This window comes from Hesperophylax consimilis, chromosome 18 (assembly GCF_061612785.1).
Source record: "Hesperophylax consimilis isolate HC1 chromosome 18, BYU_Hcon_1.0, whole genome shotgun sequence".
Taxonomy (NCBI): domain Eukaryota; kingdom Metazoa; phylum Arthropoda; class Insecta; order Trichoptera; family Limnephilidae; genus Hesperophylax; species Hesperophylax consimilis.
Window position 1 is genome coordinate 2,228,263 of NC_142853.1, and position 22,676 is coordinate 2,250,938.

Genomic DNA, 22,676 nt, shown 5'->3' on the forward strand with positions numbered 1-22,676 from the left:
ATTTTCACAATCCAACCCTTTGGAATAACGAAGCTCCACAGCTATCTCATGCGATAATAGACTCTACAGAAAAAGGGTAAAGTCTATTATTCCATAACATTAAACTCCTTTGAATAACAAAGTAAAATCTTATACAGATATTCCATGCGATAATAGGCTTTAAACTCATGTATTTTAAGTTTATTATATCATGACATTGTTGTGTCGGATGGAACTTTTTTTATTAGAAACGGTCGAAACGTCAAAGTCAAACGTCACAGATAATTTTTCTAACCTCTACAATCTACAGGTTAATTTGTTTGCTGGTTTTTGTTTTTGATGAACACGCCGGGCGGCTAGCGATAGTAAATTGATAGCGCGAAGCGTACAATTTACTTATCTTCGCGATATATTATATTCGCATATAATATTATGCAAACGTAACGGGCCTCCGCTTTATCGGTTTTATCAGGCCATCGCCGTCATTACAATATTCAGTTGGACATTTGCGTATCGCGGGCTGGACTGTCGAAAACTATCCGTGACATGGCTTCATCACTTTTACGCGTTCTCCGCAAGGAAGTAAGTACATTTTATGGAAATTACACGACTTTTGACTTAAATGAAGACAATTCTGCATAGATTTAACCTTTGCCATTATTTTATGATCTTATTATTCGTGTTTTTTGTGCAAGCTTAGATTCCCACAACGCAGTTTGGTTGATTTGTTTACCACCTACATATCTAACTATAAACGTGTAAAACTATATAAAATTATTTTCTTTTTACTTCAGGAGCCACGTTTATTTTGTTTATTATAGTGTCATTCGACAACAAAACTAATAACTTAATATGTTCATAAGAAGTCCATCTGTCAAAAACACTATGTAATAAAAAGCAATTTCAATAAATAAGATTCTACTGCCAAGAGAAATTTTATATTTTAGTTCCTCCGGTAGTAAAATATTGTAGTATTATGAGCAAGTATTAAGTTTTTTTTGATAATTCCTCAAATCACCGTAATCTAGTGGCCATCACATCATAACAAGCTCATAAAACATTATTTGATTAATTTAAGTTACTAAGATTACTTGACTTTACGAACCCACTCTCTGCTGTCGGCAGTAGAACAAGAATTTGAATAATTTCAGTGCAAACCTTTTACTGTTGGTATTTTTATATATTTTCTTTTTTACAAATAAAGAAAAACATTCCCACGTCACAAATATCATGAATATATTTGAGTCCCTCCTACTCCCTTCGTTATAGTGAGAAAATGTTGGTTGTACAATGATGTAGGACTTAGCTGCCAGAGGGTAAATCTCACAACGCTTGGGCGGGAACCCAACTCTTTAGAATACTCGACCTACTAACTAAACAGGTTTGATTACATAAAAAGTTTAGGTTAATTAAAAAATAAATGAAAAAACTAGCCTAAAAACATATTTTATTACCGTGTCCCACTTTTCTGTATAAACGGTATATCCATGAATACACATACTTGGCTTGTTCAGAGAATTCACGGACTGCTACAAGCTGTCGATGCTAACAGCTTCAAGCAGTCGATGCTGACAGCTTCAAGCAGTCGATGCTGACAACTTCAAGCAGTAACTCCACAGTTCTCATAGAAAAAAAACATTGCAAAACAACACCGCAGTTTGTATTATTATTTTTTTTACACTCCACACAGGAAAATAATTTTCCTCAGGGTCTGTGTCGTCTTTGGGGATGCTGTGTGAGGGGTCTATTTGAGGAGAGGAAGGAGTGAACATGGGTCTTGAAGAAACCCATATTGTAGGGGGGAGGAAACACAGAGGCCGGCAAATCGTTCCACAGCCGAGCTGTTGAACTCAAGAACGGGTCATAGAAACAACCCATTCTCACGTGACAAATGTCATTCGTGTACTTGGGCATATGTTTGGCATGTTTCTCGACTAAACACCATTGCCGAAGCGATCACTGACGCGTGTATCTCGATATTGACCGCTTGTAGCAGTCTGTGTATTCAAGGGCTATATCGCTTGCTACATGCTTTTTATATCTAATGCCGAGTTGTTGTTACTAATCAAAGAAGTAGATATGAAGAACTAAATTTTAAGATAAGATTTAGTTAAGCATGATAGATTGACTTATAATGTTCACAGGGGGGCATTAAAATATAATATATATGCGGCAGTTTAATGATTGACGAGCCGGTTTTACGAATGAAGATGTAATTCGTAACGTGTTGCCTCCGTAAAGAGATAACATTTTTAAGATAATTTTGCCAAATACCGTGTTTGTCTAATGATAAAACAAAGAACACAACATATTTTTGTAAATTCAAGGCCGATTTTATGCTAATATAATTTAAAATTAAATTAAATTTACTTAATAACGGGAAGTCTCGGAATGTTTTTCGTTCCGATCGATATTGCCATATGATCTGGACTTTTTTGGCTCTAGAAATGCAAAATCAGATTGGCTACAACCGCAACACATTTTTAAAGCAAGATGGAAACATTTTCCACATAAAAAATGACTCCTTAGCAGCTCCTCACGATTTATTCCCTGAAAGAGTAATTAGTCGCTGAGGATCAACTGGCCACCGAGGAGTCCAGATTTAACGCCTGCTGATGTTTTTTTCTATGGGGCTACTTAAAAAGTAAAGTTTTCAACCCATCAACTAACTTGAATGTTTTAAAATGAAGAATCACAGACGAAATCAATCCAATTTCCCAGAACAATTTCTCCAGCAAGTAAAATTGTTCTAGACTTAACAAGTGTGAATTAGTAGATGGTGCCCATTTATGAATGTTTGTTTTTCATATATAAAAATTCTAAAACTGCTGTGTAATTTACCAGTAATTAAAACGAGTTTGAATCCATTATGGTGTTTTATTTTTAAGTAAAACCAAAAACATTCTGAGTCACTGTTACAAAAGAATTTAATTATAAAAAAATATTTGTTTTCAGTTTTCATGCCCTTTGAATGATTTTCAAATGTCTGCAATGACTTTTAAATGACTGTTGCTTTAATTTTATTGTTTCTTGTGACTTGAAAAATATGGTAAATTATTCAATATTTGCTGTTCGACATACCTTCTTCAATATGGCCTGCTTTTTATTGACCTATTAACTGAATTACAAAACAGAATGAAGGCACAGTGATACTTCACCGATACCAACTTAAATTTCCTTTAAATACCACTTTACAATGCTACAAAATAACTTAATACTTCTATTTTATAACTTTTTTTCAATAAATAGTTGAACAAACGCATGCTACGAATAACCTGACGATGTTTGAATTTCTCGTACTGTTATCAAATGTGAATAAACTAATAATAAGACACGGAAGATATAAAATTAATGTGAGCCCAGCAATTAATCTAATATATAATAAATCATTATTGTAGAGAATTCAAGAACTATGGGATAGCTCTGAAATAATTTTTTTACTAACTTTTTCAGTGGCTGCTTGAGCACTTTTCGCCTAAGTTTTTTTTACTGAAATCTCACTACTCAAATTATATGTAAAATTTCTCAAATAAAAATGTTCATGGACAAGTCATGCGTCAGATCTGACGTCTAAACACAAATAAATTGAAATCTATTTGTAGGTATAGATCAATTTATATAGTATGATAAAAAATTAAAGTTTTTTTGTTATAATAAATCTATTTTAAAACTAGAAAAAAAAAACTTAGAACCTTCCTTTCCAGAGACTGGAGTCAACCACGCTAACAACCTCTCCAAATGCCGATCGGGTAGGACTGACATTTATTTCGTATTAACTTCTGTAATGTCATCCGATTTTAGAGAAATGCGTATATGTCTGCCTGTTTGTAAGTGATTGCCATCAAAAGTTGTCGTCGACAACGAGTCTATATGGCGAGTTTCAGCTCGATCGGATGTTGGGAAGTGGGTTAATTTCGACTCGCATTCATTAATTCCCAAAAACAAGTGAATTTCCAATATATTCATTTAAAAATAATGCAATGTCTTGCAAGATTATCATGGAACTTAATTTAAATGCATACAATTCCCGCCCAAAACTAAAAACCGGTCCAATAATTAATTTGTCACAAGGGGATTAAAAAGTTTGTCCCCAAGTTTTATGAAATCTACATACAAATACGCACGCGTGGTTTTGCGAAGGACCTAGGAGACATACTCAAAGCACTTAAAAATATGAATTTCAAATAAAAAAGTTCAATGACGTCCCCTGTCTGCATAACGCAGACAGTCACTTGAGGACTCGGGCTCAAATGTGTCGTCCATAAGAACTGTTCAAATTTCGAGCTAAAAAATGATCCTAAATTAATTTTTATATTATATTCTGCAAATTTTAATTGCTTTATGTTTAAAGAATTCATTTATTTTGATGGAAGATCGGAAAAATCAAAAAAAAAAAAATGGAAAATCGCCACTGCTACTATTTATTTGCCCTTTTGAAGTTATGATTTGTATACAAATATTGTTTCAAAGACAAAACTTCTTTTTAGCTTTGATAAAACTGATTTAGAAATAAAGCAATTGATATATAATTCCGAGTCTATAAATAAATCGCACAGTAAGCGTTCATTTGGCGTTCACGGAGAGTTTCCTCTGAAATAGCTGGAAGTGTTTAAAATGCTTCCGGTGAAACTAGGGAAATTTATTCAACAAACCAACGGATATTCAAATGATGGAAAGTTAAAAAATATATTCTTTGTTCATTCAAGATTATTTTTAAATCATTTATGTATCCCGCATATTACGACATTTGGTTTAGCATCCAGTTCCGCATTAGCATCAGATGTTTGAATTATTTATGGAGAAAAGTGTTGAATGTCTTTGTTTTGCCCATATTATCTTTCACATCACATTTGGCATAATATGTATATCATTCATGAAACTGTTATTGCGTAATTCCTATTTCAGTTGTGATACTTAGCATAATGGAAATATATCAAACACAAGAATAATTAGCAATCGTTGCCATGCAGCGTCAAGTTAGCCTCGCAGATGCTGGGCGTACTGTACAGAGCCCTCGCATACTTTAATAGTACACAACTGTTAACCCTGTACAAATCGCAAGTGCGCCCCACTGTTGAATTTGGCGGCCACCTCAGTTCTGGAGCCCCAAAATACTTGAAAAAACCCCTGACTCTGTGCAGAATGGGCGGTGCGTTTGTTAGATTCCCCTGTCTTAACAAACAGATTGCAGATCTTTAGACCACAGGCGTCAGTTAGGTATGCTGTCCTTGTTCTACCGGTATTACAATGCAAGATGCTCTGACGAACTCGCACATACTCGGGAAACACGCCAAACGCGCGCCTATCATATGTACATGGTTGACATTTGTCACATGAGAATGAGTCTCTTATACGAGTCGTTATTGAGTTCAACAGCTCGGCTAAGTAACGATTTGCTGGCCTCTGTGTTTCCTCCCTCCTACAACATAGGTCTCTCCCGTGTTCACTCCTTGCTCTCCTCAAAAAGGCCTTCCACACAGAAATTATTTTCCTCGGGGCAATTTTTCTGCGTAATGTTAAGAAAAAATGTATCTGATAAATCAAACACATTGCTGAAAAGTCCTGCTTTAAAATTATCACCACAATGTTTAATTTCTTTTTTGTTTTGGCGAGTTTTTATATAATTATAAATTACATAATATTTTTAAATACCTCAAAGATTGTGTTTCATCCTTTATGTATTTGGAGAGCACTAAAATGTTTAGTGTTTGCTGAAATGCACAATATATGGCATTGCAGTGTCCCTTTGGATAAATTAACTCAAGCAATGATTGCTATGTATATTTTTAAGATTATCACTTTCTTGTTAGATTCTTATGCGCCAGTTCAGCATTGGTATAGTGCGATTATAAGTAAGGGGGCTAATGATTAAACTATGGTTTTATTATAATTAAGATTTAATTAATTCGGTTATCTGTAACTTGTATTGCTCTTAGCAACAGGAAATGCCACCACAATCATGATAATTTTTCCTAGACTCTGTTCTGTAAAAATATCTATATTTTTTCTTCATTCATTTACTAACTCAGTGTCTTATAAAACTTATCTTCAAGGTGCTTTTGTGTTTATGCTGTCTTTTAATTTCTGTGTGTTATCTCATTTTGCCTAAGTTGCAGATTATAAATATATTATGCATTACTATATTCAATTGTAATTAATTAACAAATCATCCACTGATTCTCCCCTCGGATAGTCAGAAAGGATTGATCGCCACACATACTCTGTCTCAGTTCATACTCCTTTATGACATCCTGACTTCTTCCATCCACTTATATTCTCGTGACTATCTAACCATCACTGTCAACTGTGGATGGGACACCGGAGTCCTCCATTCAAAAATCGATGAAAATTTTTTAAGCGGTTTTAAGTCTTATGTACAAAGGAACTGTATGAAAAATAAGTTAAAAATATTACTTTACAAAATACTTTTTATTAGATGTATGTAGTTTCTCTGACGGTTTTGAAATAAATTATCTTCTATTTTTTCTCAAGGTCATAATGCGTACATCGCTCTTCTAATTTTTCATAACTTTGATACGGTCTTACTTTCCTTACACATAGTTACGCCTCATCTTGTTTGTCTTCTTGTCACCAGCCATGTCTTTCTGCAACATTCCTTTACCTGAGGGAGTATGTCTACTACCCGTGGCTCTATCCTACTGACTTTCTATTGGGGATGCTCAGTATGAACCATCTACGGGTCAGAAGAGATGATCAAACTGATTCGTGGATGGTTTTAAAATCTGACTATCATGGAGAGTATTAGTCTATATCAGAGGTTCCCAAACTTTTTTGCCCCGTAGACCCCCTGCCTGCCGAATATTGAATTTTCCTAAAACTATTAACGTCCCATGTGATAATCATTTATTTTTTTCGTAAAAAGATTCCCTTCCCTTGCCTGTCAAACAACCGGGTGGCGGTATAGTTCCTCTGTCTTTACACTGTGCAGACAGGGGCGCCCTTGTGAGGTATTACACCAAATGAAAATAAAGCAGAATAAGCAATGGGAATTTCTTTCTGTAGCTAGCCCTACAGAAATGCCCCTTAAGTTCTTTGACAGTGCTTATTCCGATCAGTTCTTCTTGTCACATGATAACCGATTCTTCAATGTTCCATTTCCATAGTCAAAATGTCCTCAAACTTAGTTTTGAAGTCTGTGTGAAGTGCATTTAAATGTTGAACGTCATTATTACCCTGGACGTTTTTCAAAAACAAGTTGGGGAACTAGGAAAATTTGCGGCTTCCAATGTGCAATGTTTTGCTTGAATATATTAATTCTGACTAGAAAAGGAACGTGGATTCTATTTGTATACCTCAATTAACAACTTTAGGAAATATAAAAATACAAAAATCAAATAAGTAATTTCTCAGTCTATTATATTTGTGTTAATTCTATTGTGTCATTTACGGAACTCCTAAATGTTGACTTCAGGTAAATGGAGGTTCGCTCGTATGTACCCCCATTTGAATTTCATGGACCCCCAAATTTTTTTCTCGCTGACATAGACCCCCAGCATGCCGATATCGACCCCTGGGGGTCTATATAGACCACTTTGGGAACCTCTGGTCTCTATGTTCCTGATGGTTATCTCCGTCACCGACAGCATAGACTGTTTTATCTCCCGTCTGCAGGACTAACTTGCCTGCAGGTCATGCCGGTGGGGAGAGCAGTCTTGCTGTTGAACAGAATCAATTCAGATATCGACGTATTTAGCATCGGTGAATCTGCCTTTAAAAGGCAAGCTCTATTGATGCTGGTATATTTGATACACCGCTTACTTATTATGTAATACCATTTTACAAATGTACTTAAAAACAAATTAAAATGTAATTTTGCAATGTTTTTAAAGGAATAAACAAATTGTATTGAATTCCTAACTTCTTCCATCTACACTTAATGTAATTATGTAACAATGTCTGAATATTGTAATAATTATTACTTGCAGGTCCCAAATGCACTCCGCAGGCCTTATTCCAGCTCCGTGCCGACCACGAAGTTGTTCATCGATGGACAGTTTGTGGAGTCCAAGGCTACAGAGTGGATAGACCTGCACGACCCGGCCACCAATGAGATCGTCACCAGGTTATTATACTCACTTCTTGTATTTCTGATATGCCAATATACATTGAGATGATTCATTAACTAAACACATAATTTTGAATTTGTTTTGCATGAACGAATGCAAATCTTGAAATTGGAAATTAACACACTTCCCGACATTCGATCGAGCTGAAAATCATCAGATAGACTCGTTTTCAATGACAATGCATTCTATCTACTTTTGATGCCATTCACGCATACGCATGCGGACATATACGCATGTCTCTGAAATTGGTTGACAATACAGCAGTTCATAAATGAAATAAATGCCTACCCAACATAAATATATAAAAAAGTTCTACCAAATCGAGATTTGGCGCAGTTGTTGGCGCGGTTGACTCCATTCCCTGGAGTTCAAAAAAAAATTCCCTGGAGTTCTAAAAGTTCGCATCGGTTCAAGAGCCAGTCCCTGGGGAGGAAGGTTCAATCCTCAGTCAAACCAAAAAAAAATCATCTTTGTAATTGGCTACTAGCTGGTTCAAGAGATGGACCAAGTCGAAAATTGAAAATAAATGTATTATAGTAAATAAATCTTTTTTTTTTTAATTGATGTTGTTCCGCAACATGTCTCTTCAGAGTATCTAAGCCATAAGCCTTCTTCCCATCAAGACAAAGCATTGCCACCATAGACGAATCTTAAACTCTTTGTCCTCTCCACATTTTATCGTTGTCAGGGAACGTATGTCTAAATGTTTGAAAGAGACAACCTAGTACATTAGTGGGTATAAAAGACTATGCCTGTTGTGTCGCATCATCTTTATTACCCTACCTTCCCAGCATGTACTTATGTACTTCTTGTAGTCTTACAACAGTTAAATTCTACCCACTAGAAGTATTATTCTCTATCTATCAACAATTAACCCAAGAAGAACAATCGCCACAATAGTTATTGGTGCTTTCCATTCCTAGCTGCTGCATGTGTCTCTAGAGGCGGCATTGTTCCGCTAATAGTCCTACTAGCGCCCTCATTGATTAGTTATTGATATTTGAATTATAAAACCGTTTTTAAAACAATAATGAAATGAATTGTTTTTAATCATCAAGTGACCTATGTTCTGGTGAATTGAAATACGTACCCACTACTTCGCATTATTAAGTTTGAATGTTGTAGAAATGAGATATGTGTGGTAAAACCGTGTATGATCATCTAAGAAATGTGGAGATCCACACAGAATGCAAGGCTGATTTTAGCACAATGAGTAAGATTAAGAAAGGGACCTTCAGATGGTTTGGGCATGTAGAGCGAATGAACAAAGAAAGAATAATATATAACGCAAATGTGAATGGTAGAAGAAGACGAGGACGCCTGAGGAAGACATGGCACAATCAAGTAAATCAGATACTTGAGTCGGACCATGTCAAGAGTCAGAATAATATAAGATAATGTATGAATGTGAATGAGGCAAGTGTGTGCCAAGACCGAGTTGTTTGGCGGTCCGTTCTCTCTGTCTACCCCTGCGATAAACGGCGTGATGGTTAGTTAATTAATTATGAACTTATTCTAGCTCATTCGATGCATACCTCATGCTCATGCTGTCTGGACTAAGCTAATGTACCTTATAGGTTATCTTCTAGTTTCATTATAGCATTATGTATTGCTATTAGGTGAAACTGTAAATTTAACAAAGTTTTCTTCTAACAAATGAATGCTTTTTTTTTTTCCTTCCAGGGTACCAAAAAGCACCCCGGGTGAGATGCAGGCCGCGGTAGACTCTTGCAAGGAAGCATACAAGTCTTGGAGCCAGACCTCTGTGCTTACCAGGCAGCAGGTGATGCTCAAGTAAGTACCTTCAACTTTTTTGTAAAAAAAATGCAGCCAAATAAGGATGCCATGTGGTCACATTTGCAAGACAAGTTTATATCAATTCCATAAGTTAACAGTGTATAAAGCCTCGAATGCACATTCATTCTTACTCATCGAGGCGATGTCCACATACAAGCTTTTACTCAACAAGATTGGCTCGATGTTTAGTGTATTGCGAAAAGTTTGAGCCTTAGCGTGTCTACAACATGGAAGAAGCAATGGCTTTGTTGAGCGAGTCTCTCACAGTCTCACACTCTAGACCCCGGTTCGGTGGCTCGATGACGGTAAGTATGAAAGAAATTAGGAGTTCCAAAACGCTGTGAGCCGCACAAAGCGAGCCATGAGTTTTGCCATCCACACGATGATACTTACTCAAAATCAAGTAACAACAAATGTGTGTACTAGGCTTAATGTTTGTTTTGTTTTTTCAGATTGTCCCACATCATCAGGAATAACATGGGTCTGCTGGCACAGAACATCACCAGGGAACAGGGTAAAACCCTCATCGATGCGGAGGGAGACGTGCTCAGGGGACTGCGTAAGTTATTTTAGCATTGTTACCTTTCAGATAATTTTTAGTTGACTTCCATCTTGAGTTGCCATTGTCATACAATTTGGCTCAATTGGAGCAGTACACTACGGGCTCCAAGGAGCCACTGATAATACCTAACATCTAATACAGTGCTCTTCGGGAGTTTTTCAGGGCCAGCCCTGACAAGCACTTTGTTGATCCCTTGAGTAATCACTGTCATTTATTTTGTATGACAAGCACATCATTCACACTTTGAGTCATTACTGTCTCATCACTAATTGACAAGCACATTGAGTTCTCGCTGTCACATAATATTTTCGTTTAATAATGCCAGATTACTGAAGTGCCGGATCAGTAAGATTTTACTGTACTTATGAATATTTGTGTATTTGCAGAGGTGGTGGAGCACTGTTGCAGCGTGACTTCTCTGCAGATGGGAGAGTCCATGCAAAACATTGCCAAGGACATGGACACACACTCCTATAAGGTGCCACTCGGTGTGACTGCTGGTGAGTTCAAACAACCCTACAAATATTTCATCTCTGTTATTATTGACGGCTGTTTAACCCTTGGAATACCAAGCTAAAATGCCGAGCGGCCCGCTGTGTGCCATTTTTCAAAATGACATTTTTATAAATTGTACCATCTTTCTTGATAATGTTTTAATATATTTAAAAACTTGTATGTATACTGTTTCTTATCTATGGGTAATTTTATGTTTCTATTTCCCGACCAATGATACGATCCGATGGCATTGAAATTCCAACGGTCATCTTTAAGTAGTGCTATGTGAATAGCATATTCCCGCTCGAGACTGAAGATTTTGTCGGCCTCCTTAGACTTGCTCCTTATCTACTCGTCTTTCTATCTTGCTAGGAAGTTAATTTCAAACACACATTTTTGCTTTCTAGGAATCACCCCCTTCAACTTCCCGGCCATGATTCCCCTGTGGATGTTCCCTGTGGCTATGGTTACTGGCAACACCATGGTCATCAAGCCCTCTGAGCGGGATCCCGGGGCGACCATGATCCTCATGGACATGCTTAACGAGGCTGGGGCCCCCAAGGGAGTTGTCAATGTGAGTCACCTTCTATCCCTCATCTGTGGGTGACTTCTAATTCTCTTTCCTATACAAAAGTGTCATCTTTTACGCCACATGTCTAGCATAGTTCAAATGCAATGTGAGCCAAACAAATTATAACCCAAAAAAGTGAAAGATTTATTATTTTCTCCCCCACTCTTTTTTTTTTCCTCTCCTCACAAGAGCGCTCCTGTCTGTTTAGTTTAAAGGCAGGGGAACTATGTCGCCACCCGGTTGGGCAACATTGTGAGGAGGATTAAGGTAGGGGCTTTAGGAAGGAATTTATTAATGCGGGTCTTGAAGAGGCCCGGATAATCCTGGATATGAAGGATGAAAAACAGACGCCGGTAGCTCGTTCTTATACAAAAAACGAGTCGAAGAAACGGCCTGATTTCACGAAGCCAACATTAACTGTGAACGGGTGTCCGGTGCACCGGGGATCAATGCTGCTAGCTCTATTAAAATACCTGTAGAACAGACTCCGCACACAGCACGCCCGCATCAGTCTGATAACAATGACTTGTTCTTCTGCTTTTTACCTTTGAAAGTTATGACATTTTATCTCTTTGTGCAGATTGACACGAGCTTTCACCTTTTCCTAGCTAATAATAATGCTATTTGTTTGGATCATAATAAAATCTCATAATATATTTGTCTGCAGGTGATCCATGGTGCTCAGGATTCTGTCAACTTCATCTGCGACAATCCAGACATCCGGGCAGTCTCGTTCGTAGGCTCCGACCAGGCAGGCAAACACATCTATGAACGTGCCAACAAAAATGGTATGTATAATTATTGCAATGGTGACTCCATAGTCGACCTAACTAGGGGCTGGCTAAATGAGATCTGAAAACACCAAGTTTGTCTGGGAGCATTCTCACTGGCCCTGGCGACTACTGGCCACTAGCTGCCATCTTGCGGACTTCCATGCAAGCTCTTTGCACTGCCATCTATGAGTGCATCTGTGAAGCTCTTAGCTAACTTACTTCCCAACACATAGTAACAATTACATAAACAGTTTTTCATTACTTTTTATACATAACTGAAATGCCCCAGTAACAGTCTTTTGTATTTATTTATTGATAAATTGAAGACCACCGACTCGGCATAATTATTTCCCTCCATTAGTATTCTGCTATACTTGTTCTTCTACTATTTCCATGGAAAGTGATTCGAAGAGCTAATGTCATTGATCCCAATGCATGTAAATATTTGTTGACAGCTGGTCCTTTTTACGACTCATTCCTATATGTACTCAATGGCTCGGATGTGGAATGATTTGCCGTCTTCCTATTTGTTTCCTCCCTAATGCAACCTTCCTATCCTTTAAAAGAATCCACTCAGCATCACCAGATATTAGGTAGGCTTTGAGAGTAAAAAATCAATTTGAAAAAAAAAATTATTAACAGAGTGATAATAAATATGTAATACATATTGATAGAAGTAAGTAAGAACATCAGTAAGTGTACAGCAGACAGAGGGTTAATAATAAGAAAATTAAATTAAGAAGTTATAACGAAGTATATACACGGTGTCCGGAAACTCGTAGTACAAGCGGAAAACTGGAGAATCTACACCACATGGGGAACCCAAAAAAACATAAAGTTTTTTGATTTGAACATTTTCAAAAAAAAAAAAAAAACCAAAAAAAAATATTTTTCGGCTATTTTAGGGTTAAAGTTTTTTCTGGTGTTTAGGGTTGAATAACAGATGTTTTAACCCTGCAGAGCAGAAATATTTTATGATTACACCGGGTTAAATGAAGGGTGATTTCAAAATAATGCTTCAAATCCGAGTTTCTTCATTTGTTTTACTTTCAAATAGTTTTAATTAGTTGGGTACTTTGATCTTCAGTAATAATTTATAAGAATTTGATTTAAAAAAAAAAAAAAAAAAAAAAAAATCAACTTCAAACTCGATTTACTCGATAACGAAAGCTCAAATAAAAAAAAAATATACTACAAAATCGACTCCAAATGTGATGTAGATTCACCAGTTTCCCGCTTGTACTACGAGTTTCCGGACACCCTGTATACCAACCGTCCAATGACGGCGTACAACAGTATGCTATTTCAAACTGTTAATTAATACCTCCCTAATTGAGAATAACTATTATCAATGTTCATTTCTCTTCTTTTTCAGGCAAGCGTGTTCAGTCCAACATGGGTGCCAAAAACCACGGCGTTATCATGGCGGACGCCAACAAGGAGAATACCCTAAACCAGCTGGCCGGAGCGGCGTTTGGCGCGGCAGGGCAGCGCTGCATGGCGCTCAGCACGGCTGTGTTTGTAGGCGAGGCGCGCCACTGGATCCCCGACCTGGTCAAGCGGGCGCAGGCCCTGAAGGTCAACGCGGGCCACGTGCCCGGAACGGATGTTGGCCCCGTCATCTCGCCGCAGTCCAAGCAGAGAATCCTCGGATTGGTGCAGTCAGGTAATAGTGTACACCGGTTAGTGGCTGAGTTGACGAACAAGTCTGGTTCCCATTCAGACATAGTGCGTAACATCGCTTTATGATGTTAGTAGCAGTTTTCCAAATATTGTCAGGTTAGGTTAGATTAAGCTGTAATTCATATTTTATTGCGGCATCTAGAAATACTATCCCAATTCAATTTACATCAAATTTTCTGTTTACGAAAGGAATAAGCAGAAAAACTTAGTTTTGCGTTATATTCAAAGTAGCCCTTATATACATGACTTGCAAGGAAAAATTATAAATTTTATCCTGTTCATCCTGACCAAGAAACATTGGTTTTGAAGCATGTCGATTATTTTGGTTAAATAGTGGTGTATGCAAAGTTACTTATTTTCAATTTAAAATAAAAAATTATAAGGCGGAAATTAAAATCATGTGGAATTTCATTGAAGCAAATGACATATTATGCTCCATATACACTTGCGAGCTGAACCACAAATTATGAGAAAGGAACGAACCAACCGCAAGCCTTTCCCATAATTCACGATTCGGCTCGCAAGTGTACACGCAGCGTCACACAGTGCAGTATTTCAAAACCATTTTTTTTTAAATATTTGAAGGACAATTTCACATAACGTACTTAATCATTTTGACACATTTCTGAAGCTCAAACTGAAATATACCATAACCTCATCCTTCTATGGGATCTGTGAAGAAATGACTATGCATCCAAGACTATATAAAATGTAGTTGTTATTCTAAGGCACACTTAGAAAATGATTATTTTAGCACAAAGCTTTCATATTTGTAAATGACAATAAAATTGAATTTGACAGGAGTTGTAATCCAGCATTTTTTATAGGTGGGTAGTAGACAGTTCATTATTCTAAAAAAATTATCCTTAAACAATGATTACATACTATTTTAGAATTATAAAATTTTAGGAAACAAAAATGGTATTGATCATTTTAACACTGCAACTCAACTCTCTTTGTATGCTCAAATTAATGACACCAATGTTAATGTTGTCTGTACACAAAAAAGTCCCGAAAATTTCACTTGACTTATCTTGTTCACTTTGTTTCTAGGTATCGATCAAGGCGCCAAACTGGTTCTCGACGGCCGCGATATCGTTGTAGCAGGCTACGAAAAGGGAAACTTCGTTGGCCCCACCATCCTCACCGACGTACTCCCCTCCATGAAGTGCTACACCGAGGAGATCTTCGGTCCTGTCCTAGTCTGTCTTTCTGCCGAAACCATCGACGATGCCATCGAGCTCATCAACAAGAACCCCTACGGAAACGGAACCTGCATCTTCACAACTAACGGAGCGACTGCCAGGAAATTTGTCCAGCAAATCGATGTGGGACAAGTTGGAGTCAATGTTCCCATCCCCGTTCCTCTTCCAATGTTCTCTTTCACCGGATCGAGGGGCAGCTTCCTTGGAGACTCGCACTTCTACGGAAAGCAAGGAATCAATTTCTATCTGCAGACCAAAACCGTAACGCAGCTGTGGAGAGAGAGTGATGTGAGCCATGCGAAGGCTTCTGTCGCCATGCCTACTATGAATTAAGCCCGTCATTGATGACAAAACAGAAATCCAATATTATGCCGACAACTACAAACTCAATTCACGTCTATCCTAGTTTTTAAAAACGTACCAAAACTTTGGCATATCTACGTAATAACGTTGTATGCTATTTTTTTTTTATGAAAATATATTATGTACATATATTTAAAGAGTTAATAAAAACAGTAGATTAGTTTTCGATATTTCCAAAAATGATGAACTGATGAGCTTTCGAAGTGAACATTGGTAACATGTATGCCATTGTGTCTCATTACTGATAATTATAATATAATCATACTCATAATTCGAATGGCAGTGCCGCAGTGTTGCCGTGCATGTCCCTCGATATCACACGCTTCTGAATGATGACTTATACCTTCGGTACTATTTGGTATTTTAAAAAAATTATAAAAGTTCAAATATTTAGCGTACTCTAAATTATATGATACATTTTGTAAATAATGTGAAATTTCGCTGCAGGAGACGACCACATTGTTTTGTCCCATATTTTGACTTGTGAATACATATCTTTTTGGGCTATTGAATTATTTAGAAGAAGTACTACAATTTCTACAATGTTGTTGAATTTTGAAGAATATATAAATAAATACGTTATTTACTTCGTAATTATGAATACCGTGAAGGTGTTAATATATTATACGTACTTTTTAAGTATTTATGACAGATTTATCCTTTTTCGTTCAACACGATTTTTTTACAAAGCCATTTCCGCTAAACGCAGCTTGAATATTTAAGATTTGATAATGCCTTTTAGAATTGTATTTATAATAAGAATAAATAGCTCATTTCTATAAAAAATATTTATTTACGTTGAGAAATGTTGTGATCAAAAAAAATTTACCAAAAAAAAAAAAAAATAGTATATTTATGAATACAATACATAATGCCTGATGATGTCTTCCAATATTGTTGCCATAACTTTGTTACTCGATTTATGTAATAAAGAAACTATACATATGTTTTTTATTAATTTGTTTCATTTGCTCATCGACCCTGGATAGCAGGTAACTTGGTATAGCAGCAGTCACAAAAGCTATGTGTTACTACCATAGAATGAAGAAGAATACAAGAAATGCAATTCAGGCAAGTTTCTTGATCCAAAAGTTTTATTACGGATTAGACCGGTTATTGGACCCCGGTTACATACAAATACGAGGCGTATCCAGAAAGTAAGTGTACTGAGGCTCTCACGACCGAATGAATTTTATTTTCGACATGTTGGCTACATTTACGTGTAGCCTGACTCTTCCCCTCTGCAACGAGACCGGTTCAAGGTCAGTACGTTGAGAAGTGTCTACGCGACAACACGTTTCGTGAAAAATGTCAATCCAATCTCCCGCCAAATGCGAAATACGCGGCGTCATCCGTTATCTCGTTTGGAAGGGAAAACCTCCGTTTGAGGTTTATAATGAGGTGAAAACTGCATATGGTGATAAAGCTATGAATCGTACAAGTGGTATCGCGAGTTTAAAAACGGTTGTGTACGTCTGTGCATGATGATCAGAGGAGCGGAAGACCTTCAATTGTGATTGACGAAATTGTGGAAAAAACGCTCCGTGACGATCGCAGATTGACTGGAAGAACTTTCTGCGATGTTTCTGCAAATCTCCAGATCTCTACTACACGAAACCATCACAGAAACCCTCGGATATCGGAAACTGTCCGTGAGGTGGGTCCCAAAACAGCTGACAGACCAACACAAGTTGAATCGAGTGGAATCCGGACAAGAGTATTTGAGGCGCTGCAAACTCCATGGAGATGAATTTCTCCGCTCCATCGTTACTGGAGATGAAACTTGGGTTGCACACTACACGCCTGAAACCAAAAGGCAGTCTCAACAGTGGCGTCACACCTCTTCACCCTCCGCCAAAAAGTTCAAAACCACAATTTCAGCCAAGAAAATCATGGCATCCGTGTTTTGGGACTGTCAAGGCATTATTTTGATTGAATATCTGCCTCAAGGGGAGACCATCAACTCTGCAAGATACTGTGAGACCCTAAAAAAATTGTGGAAGGCGATTCAAAACAAGAGGAGAGGCATGCTGACAAAGGGAGTCAGCCTGCTGCACGACAATGCCAGACCACACACGGCCAACGCCACGAAGGAACTGCTTGCCTCGTTTAAATGGGATGTCCTGAACCACCCCGCGTATTCCCCTGACCTAGCACCTTCAGATTATTATCTCTTTACCTCCAGGTTTTTAACCAACGAGGAGGTAAAAGAGGAGGTGGAGAAGTGGACGAAGGGGTTGGCGGGAAACTACTTCTAGGAAGGCATCAAAAAGTCGATACACCGCTTCACCACCTGCATTGAGAGGAATGGCGACTATGTCGAAAACTAGCTTACATATGTACTACGGTAACCATGTAATTTTTTTGGTTCAATAAAAAATTTAGTAACCTACAAAAATTCAGTACACTTACTTTCTGGATACGCCTCGTATAGGGGGGAATCACAAATTTCCTAGCTAGCCGTTAACAGCTGAGACTCTGGGAATCCAGTAGCATAGTGACAGGATTGTGGTTCAGACTCACAGCAGCGGAGAATTCTGTAAGATGGCGAACAGATCGCAGCTCGTGAGTTCAATTCAACATTCATAGCTTCACTATAGTTTCTATAATTGGTTTACCTTTCCATTAAATTTGTTCATGACTATTATTTGTAAGAACTGGCGCCCTTTTTAAATGGTTTAAGCATCATTCTTATTCTATTTACCGATGGTTCTCCTACCCACTTAAATTTAAAGTTAGGAATAACAATGATGACTCAAATTTTTATGTAACTATCTATTTTATCTTAGAGACTAGACACCCCTGAGTTTTTATTTAAATATTTTCTAGAGCCGGAGGATAGTGTAAAATTTGAATTAAAATAAATAGATTCATACTGGTTGAAATCCGTCTTTTAATTTACACTTTTGTCACTTTGCAGATGACCTTTTTTTTGCATTTGAATTATAACAGAGACCTTTAACCTTCCAGCGGGCGCACTGTCGTAAAATTTACGACAGACGCGCCTTATCGCTTCCCCCACTCTTACCACTTAGTCGTAAGCGTCGAGCTTCGAGATATGCTAGAGTCAAATCAAATGTCAATCATTTACCGCAATATATAAGTGCTGAATTACGGGATCAAAGTGAATTACGGTCGGGCAGTTGAACCGATAACAGAAGAAGAAAATAGAAGCTTTCCAAAAGGCGGTGTTTGTCGGTTATGTTCACTGGATAAGAAAAGATACTCAACATCAATGAAGTATTGCCGTAGCCAGTCCTTTACATGCAAGAACCATTATTCAGATGAGGTGGTTTGTAACAATTGTAAGAATGAGAATTTTGATTCTGACTAAATAAGTCGATAAAATATTTGTTTTGAAATATTAACATGTTTAGAGTGTTGCTTCGGTTTTTTTGAGAAAGTAAAATAATTTTTGCGAGAAAGTAAAATAAAGTGCTGCCTATTATCATTTGTCATAACCTTAAAGAAATTCCCTAACATTTGTATAAAGAAAACACCACTTACATGGAGAAAACTCGATGACGTAAAATTTACGACAAGCGCCCGCTCAAGGGAAATTTCTCAACGCGCAGGCTGGAAGGTTAAGTAATCTATGGATGCCTGAGATTATTGTGTTAAAGTCTGACCGATAAATACAGAACTGTGATTTATCATCATTATGAAACTATTTTCATTTTGAAAAAATGTAATACATATTTAGTGATTTAGAGGTATACGATGTCAGGCAGAGTAAGAAAAATAGGACGTGTGCTAAATGGGCTAGAACCAAAAGGTACAAAATCAGTAGTGAGGAATTCAAATATTATCGAGGTTATTCGTAACCTTTTAACGTCTGTACTTTTATTTTTTTTATTTTTGTTAACATAATAATTATTATCACTTTGTCGCTACGTCGACAAGAGTGCAGTTAGTTTATGTGCAAGGTTATTTTTATGCAAGCGAAAAAAAAGAGTAACCATTTAAATTGAGCCATGGTATGGTTTACCGGGAGGCACACTCATGAAGGACTCATCGCTACTACCTAGGCTTTGACAAGGGGCGTCAAAATTGTTCTCGCTCCAGGGCCCAGCTGCCGTTTGGCTCAGAGCCGGCCCTGCTGAGGTTGGAAGTAGGTACCAAGGCCAATTGGACACATTTTATGAGTAGGTAGGAGAGTATGGCCAGGTCTAAACTACAGGTGTATGTTTTCTTGTACTTAAATAAAATTCATTATTTTGGTTGGCCTGGATTGTATGTTTGTTGAGGTTGACTATTTAGTTGTCTATGATTAAAAATATCACCATAAGATTAAAAATATCTTCTTACTATGTGGAAAGGATTAATTTGGCAGCCACCTCTGGTGTGGAGCCCCTAAATATCTAGAAAAAAACCCTTGACTTTGGGCAGAAACAGGCGGTCCTTTTGATAGATTCCCCTATCTTAATAAGCGGATTGCAATCTTTAGAGCACAGGCATAAGGTAATCTCTTCGGATTAAGGTTCAAAATATGACAGACAACTAAAAATGTTTAATATTTTTTTTTTTTTTTTTTTTTTGTAATTATTTTTTATTTTTAATAATATGTTTACATAGTACATAATTCATTTTACATCTTGGGTCTTTTTACTACTCTTCCATTGAAAGCATTTGCTTGTGTATGGAAGGGGAGTGTACATAAATGTTGTTGTTAGTTAGTACTTAAATAGTTCATTGTACATACATGTATGTTTTCTGTAGTATTTTTTGATAATAGTGAAGGATAATATATTAAAATAATAAATTTAAAAAAGAAAGGAAGTTATGGAAAACTAAGGATATTTGTGAGATTAATTAAGTGACAGTAGTTTTTTTTTCAGAATATTTTTAAAGTGTCTCTTTACAGAGAGCGGTATTTGGGTTTTATCATTAATGCTTCTGATTTCTTCTGGTAGACGATTGAAAAAGGTTCTTCCCTGGTAAGTATAATGATGTTGTGCAAGAGACGTATTTAGTTTTGGGCATAGAAAAACATGTCTAAGTCGCGTTCTGTTTTCATTTAAAAATTGATATTTATCTTTTTCTTTTATAATTTGGATTATTGAGTTTTTAATATATAGGTCTTTAAATGTAGGTACTTGAAATTCTTCAAACAGGCGTTCTGTTGGGTAGTCAAAGGGTTTTTTTAATATAATTTTAATAATTGTTCTTTGTATAATTTCAATTGGAAGAAGGTTACATTTATACGCGGATCCCCAACTAATAATAGCGTATTGTAAAGTGGATTGAACTAAGGCATAGTAAATTAAATATAGATTTTTTATCGACAGAAAGTTTCTAATTCTTAAAAATATATATATGAATTTTCTAATTTTGTTTACTACTTGACATATTTGTTCCTTCCATTTCAGATTTTTATCAATAATTACTCCTAGATATTTAATTTTATTTGTTGTTTTTAGTACTGTACAGTTTGATTTGCAATAGTTTTGGCTGTGAATTTTAGTATTATTATGTATGACAATGTTAAAATTTTTAGGAGTATCATTTGTATGGATTGCAAATGGAATTACAAATGTCTTTTCATTATTAAGTGACAGTAAATTAGTGTCGAAAAAATTCTTGAGCGTGTTGATGTCTTCTGTGGCCTTTAACTCTACTTTTTCCCAAGTCTTATCACTTATTATTAATACTGTATCATCAGCGTATGACGTAATTTGACCATGTAAAGGTTGAAAAAAAATATCGTTTACATATATAGTAAATAAAATTGGTCCAAGCACTGTACCTTGGGGGATTCCAAAGCTTGTAATCTCTTGATCACTATTAACACGATTGATTTTTACTACTTGAGGACGGTTTTTTAAGTAGTCGGTGATCCATTTAATCGCGTTGCCTTTTATGCCGATATTATTCAATTTTTTTAATAGCATCTCATGGGATATGCTATCGAATGCCTTTCTTAGGTCAATAAATATACCCGCACATTTTTTACCTTTATCTAATGATTCGTAAATGTATGAAGTTACGTTAGCAATAGCATCTTGTGTGCTGAGAGATTTTATAAAGCCAAACTGGTTTTTGTGTAATATTTTATTATTATCTAGAAAATTTACCAATTGTTTTTTTACTATTTTTTCAAAGATCTTTCCTATATTAGAAATTAGACATATTGGGCGATAATTCGTTGCTTGATGTGGATCTCCAGATTTGTAAATAGGTGAGATTATTGTGGTTTTGTAGTTCATTGGAAAAATTCCAGTTGTTAAACTTAAGTTTATTAAATGAGTGATAGGTTTTATTAAGTGAGGTTTCATAGTTTTTAACATGTGTGTTGTAATAGAATCAAAACCGGGAGACGAACCTCCTTTCATATTTTCTATTATTTTCGAAATTTCACATTCTGTTGTTGTTTCAAACATTGAAAGTATATTACGTTTCTGTATATTTTTATAATTATGGTTTGCTTGGTTTGAAGGCTTATGAATATTTTTCGCAAGATTTTTCCCAACATTTGCAAAGAAGGAATTAAATATGTTTGCACATTGTTTAGGCTGTATATTGGCATCTATAATTTTTTTATCATGTTCAATGTACTTAATGTTTTGTGTTTTTTTTGTATTTTCTATGGCGAAATTAACAGTTTTCCACATTTGTTTATGGTTATTTTCTGAAGATAATATTTTATTTTTAAAATACTCTTCTTTATTTTTTTTAATATAAGATGTTAATTTATTTTTATATTTTTTATAGAAAATATATGCCTTTTCATCTTGGGGATTTTTTAAAGTTATTTTGTAAAGTTTTTCTTTATTTCTGATAGATATAATAAGTCCTTTGGTAATCCAAGGCTTTAAACATCTTAATTTTGATTTTATGTGTGTTGTTATCTCAGTTGTCGAATTTTTAATGTGTTGTGACATAATATTTTCGAAGTTAGTTGAACAAATTTCAGTATCATCACTGTTTAAAACATTATTCCAACCCTCCTTTTTTAATTTTTCAGAGAGCATAGTCATATCTATTGTTGATTTTTTGGTTATTAAATTATGTTTTTTATGTTTAATATTATTATTATACAGAAGTAAGCATGAGTGATGATCAGTTATGTTAGTTTTCCAAACAATTGATTTTATTTTGTGAAGATCTTTAATGTTTACATTTGTCCAAATGTGGTCTAAACAAGATGGAGTATGTTCTTTT

General features: G+C 36.1%; 1 protein-coding gene across 1 annotated transcript; it reads left to right on the plus strand.

The window, feature by feature from the left end:
* The first annotated feature begins 287 nt into the window (after nucleotides 1-287).
* On the plus strand, nucleotides 288-16,413 carry LOC149415227 (putative methylmalonate-semialdehyde/malonate-semialdehyde dehydrogenase [acylating], mitochondrial). The gene is made up of 9 exons (XM_089642394.1): nucleotides 288-561; nucleotides 7,926-8,062; nucleotides 9,750-9,860; nucleotides 10,316-10,422; nucleotides 10,812-10,925; nucleotides 11,328-11,494; nucleotides 12,159-12,279; nucleotides 13,640-13,930; nucleotides 15,001-16,413. The coding sequence occupies exons 1-9, from the start codon at nucleotides 526-528 to the stop codon at nucleotides 15,483-15,485; spliced, it is 1,569 nt and encodes a 522-aa protein (XP_089498520.1). The 5' UTR covers nucleotides 288-525; the 3' UTR covers nucleotides 15,486-16,413.
* The last annotated feature ends 6,263 nt before the right edge of the window (nucleotides 16,414-22,676 follow it).